This window comes from Limulus polyphemus, unplaced genomic scaffold (assembly GCF_000517525.1).
Source record: "Limulus polyphemus unplaced genomic scaffold, Limulus_polyphemus-2.1.2 Scaffold669, whole genome shotgun sequence".
NCBI lineage: Eukaryota > Metazoa > Arthropoda > Merostomata > Xiphosura > Limulidae > Limulus > Limulus polyphemus.
Window position 1 is genome coordinate 331,762 of NW_013666279.1, and position 2,762 is coordinate 334,523.

At 35.6% G+C, this 2,762-nt stretch overlaps 1 protein-coding gene across 2 annotated transcripts in view; it reads left to right on the forward strand.

Moving 5' to 3' along the window:
• LOC106459858 (protein spaetzle 5-like) overlaps window positions 1-2,762 on the forward strand; it is a 13,594-nt gene that overhangs the window by 7,365 nt on the left and 3,467 nt on the right. For both annotated transcript variants that reach the window (XM_013919530.2, XM_022386409.1), the window contains exon 3: window positions 1,128-1,370. In XM_013919530.2, the coding sequence (XP_013774984.1) occupies window positions 1,128-1,370 (243 nt within the window). The remainder of the gene's footprint in view (window positions 1-1,127; window positions 1,371-2,762) is intronic.

Genomic DNA, 2,762 nt, shown 5'->3' on the forward strand with positions numbered 1-2,762 from the left:
CACACACACACACACACACACACACACACACACACACACACACACACACACACACACACACACACACACACACACACACACACACACACTCACACTCACACTATGTATTTTTATATAGAAAATTAGTTATTTCATTCTTAACAATGTTGTAACAGAAAATACAAAATTATAAAACTGGTCAGTGTGATGTAATATGTGGACCGTACCAGAGGTGAAAGGTTAAAAAACAAAACAAGGCGGTAATTTCTGGGTTAATGTAGTTGAAAGTACATTTTAGATTAAATATATATAAGTGGTTTGCGGTAAACTCTTCACGACTGTAGTGACTGCTTCAATGATAACGTAATTCAAAGAATTTGTAAGTGAAAGCAAAGAATGTGTAACCTGACTTTTCATAACTATTAGTTATCTATGTGCTGATTAGTAGTGTTACGTATCTGCTTGTTTGATAATTTCCGATAAAAATTCTTTCCGAGAAACTTCAGCGATACAAGTCCCTTCGTAATTAAAATTAGTTTTAATTTTCTAGATACAACTTTTATAACACACGCTATAAATCACAGTGATTCCCACACTTTACTTACGGTGCCTACTGTTCGCTTTATTTAATTATCTCTATCTTCAATCTATATCTGCATATCTATCTATCGCTGGCTTATATACTAAAAAAGAGGGCGCCTAGCAAACACTGGGACATTCGCGAGGTTCCCCGATAAGTCACGATCCTTCTAGAAACTCCAGCGCGCATTCTCCCAGCGTCGCGTGACTTTCGTTGTCGTAACAGTAGTATAACGTATCTCCATTTCGTGCGATATTAACGTATATAAAAAAAAAACAATCTGAACATTTAGATGTAATTTTTCACTTTCTTTGTTGTGCAAAAATTTGTATTTTATTTTATTTTTTTTATTGTTTAAAGCAGTGGTTTTCAAACTTTACGAAGCCATGTAGTTATTTTCTCTTCAAAAATTTGACGTATAGTTACTTCTTCAAGAGTCTGGATAAATATTACATCTGTTTATCGCATACATTAAATGCATTTATAGTAAAACTTATTTTCCAACCATTACTCACAACCTTCATTAATGTAAAATATAGTTTTTCTGTGCACATGTTTCTTATTTTAGTTTGCGCGTGTATGAAGCAGTGAATTCGTTACCTGGAGATGTACTTCAGATGTTACTTGAGAAGCTGTCTTCAGAAGTTCAGGGAAGAACCAAGTTTTCCGCGGATGATCTCACCGACGAACCGATCTGTACGTCCATGTTAAATACTTTCAAGCCGCAAGTAGGAGAAAACATCAAGAAAAAATGGCTTTATATCGTAAATAATGTTGAAGTAGAACAATTTGTGACGTCAGAGACGTGTTCGTAAGTAAACGTTTCTAATTCCAGAATTTCTGAAGAGTCTTTTAACATATTTTACTGGACTTACGTGTGCCTAGTAATACTTGTGAGTCCATGACTTTGTTGGTCCCAAATAACAACAGTTAAACAAAAAATATACCACCAATATTGCACTTTATGCTATACTGCTACAACTTCGTAATTTTTGTACAGAAAAAATATTTGATTTCATCTTATTTTTTATTTTTATTTTTATTACGAGCGTTGCAGAAACGTAAACTGTCAATAATATTATCCAACATGTAGGTGTCATCGATGTTGAAAGGTTTTCAAATAAGTTTGTTATTTTGAAGGTATAAAAATGTTTTACTTCAACTTATGAATTTCTTACTATATAGCAATGTTTGCAGCAGTTCTCAAAGTGTTATCTAGCAAGAACAGTGTGGAAACTTGCAAGTCATACTTGGAAGAATTTAATTTAACATGGGAAAGGCTTATTCAAAATAACATTGCGTTACTTGTCCTCAAAAAAAGGTTTGTTGGTCGAGTCATTGTAATGGTTTTATTTATTATTTTCACCCACTTTATTAAATCATTAAGTTGGTATTGCCACGTGTCATGTGCTGGAACGCGTGCCTTCACAACCAATGTGTAAACATAAAACCTTTGAAAATTATAGAACTAGAGCAGTACACTGCCACTACCTGTCTTTCTTCTTCATTAGAAAATATTTATTTCAAAACATGACTAAATTGCATGTCAATTCCTCTTATTTTAATTGAGTGAATTGCATTACTTGAGAGAATAATGAATCATGAACATCATCTAAACACTTTGCAAGTTTAAACGTGGAGAAAGAGATAAGGTAAAAATATTTAAGAATTTAAGCATTAGAAACAAACATAACTTGCACGATTTAAAAAAAACAGCAACTAGTGTTTCGAAAGGCGCCATTCAAAGAACCCCCCCCCCCCAGTGACACAGCGGTATATCTGCGGAATTACAATGCTATAAACCGGGTTTCGATACCAGAGGTGGGGCAGAGCACAGATAGCCTATTGTGTAGCTTTGTGCTTAATTACAACCAAACAAGTAAATTGAAGAACATAAAATCATTTTAATTCAAAAATACAGTAAATTTATTTTGTGGCTTATTCTGAATTCCGCGCAAAGCTACACGAGGGCTATCTGCGCTAGCCGTCCCTAATTTAGCAGTGTAAGACTAGAGGAAAGGCAGCTAGTCATCACCACCCACCGCTAACTCTTGGGCTACTCTTTCACCAGCAAATATTGGGATTGACCGTCACATTATAACGCCCCCACGGCTGAAAGGGCGAGCATGTTTGGTGTGACGGGTGTTCGAACCCGCGACCCACAGATTGCGAGTCGACCTCATTAACCACCTGGCCATGCCGG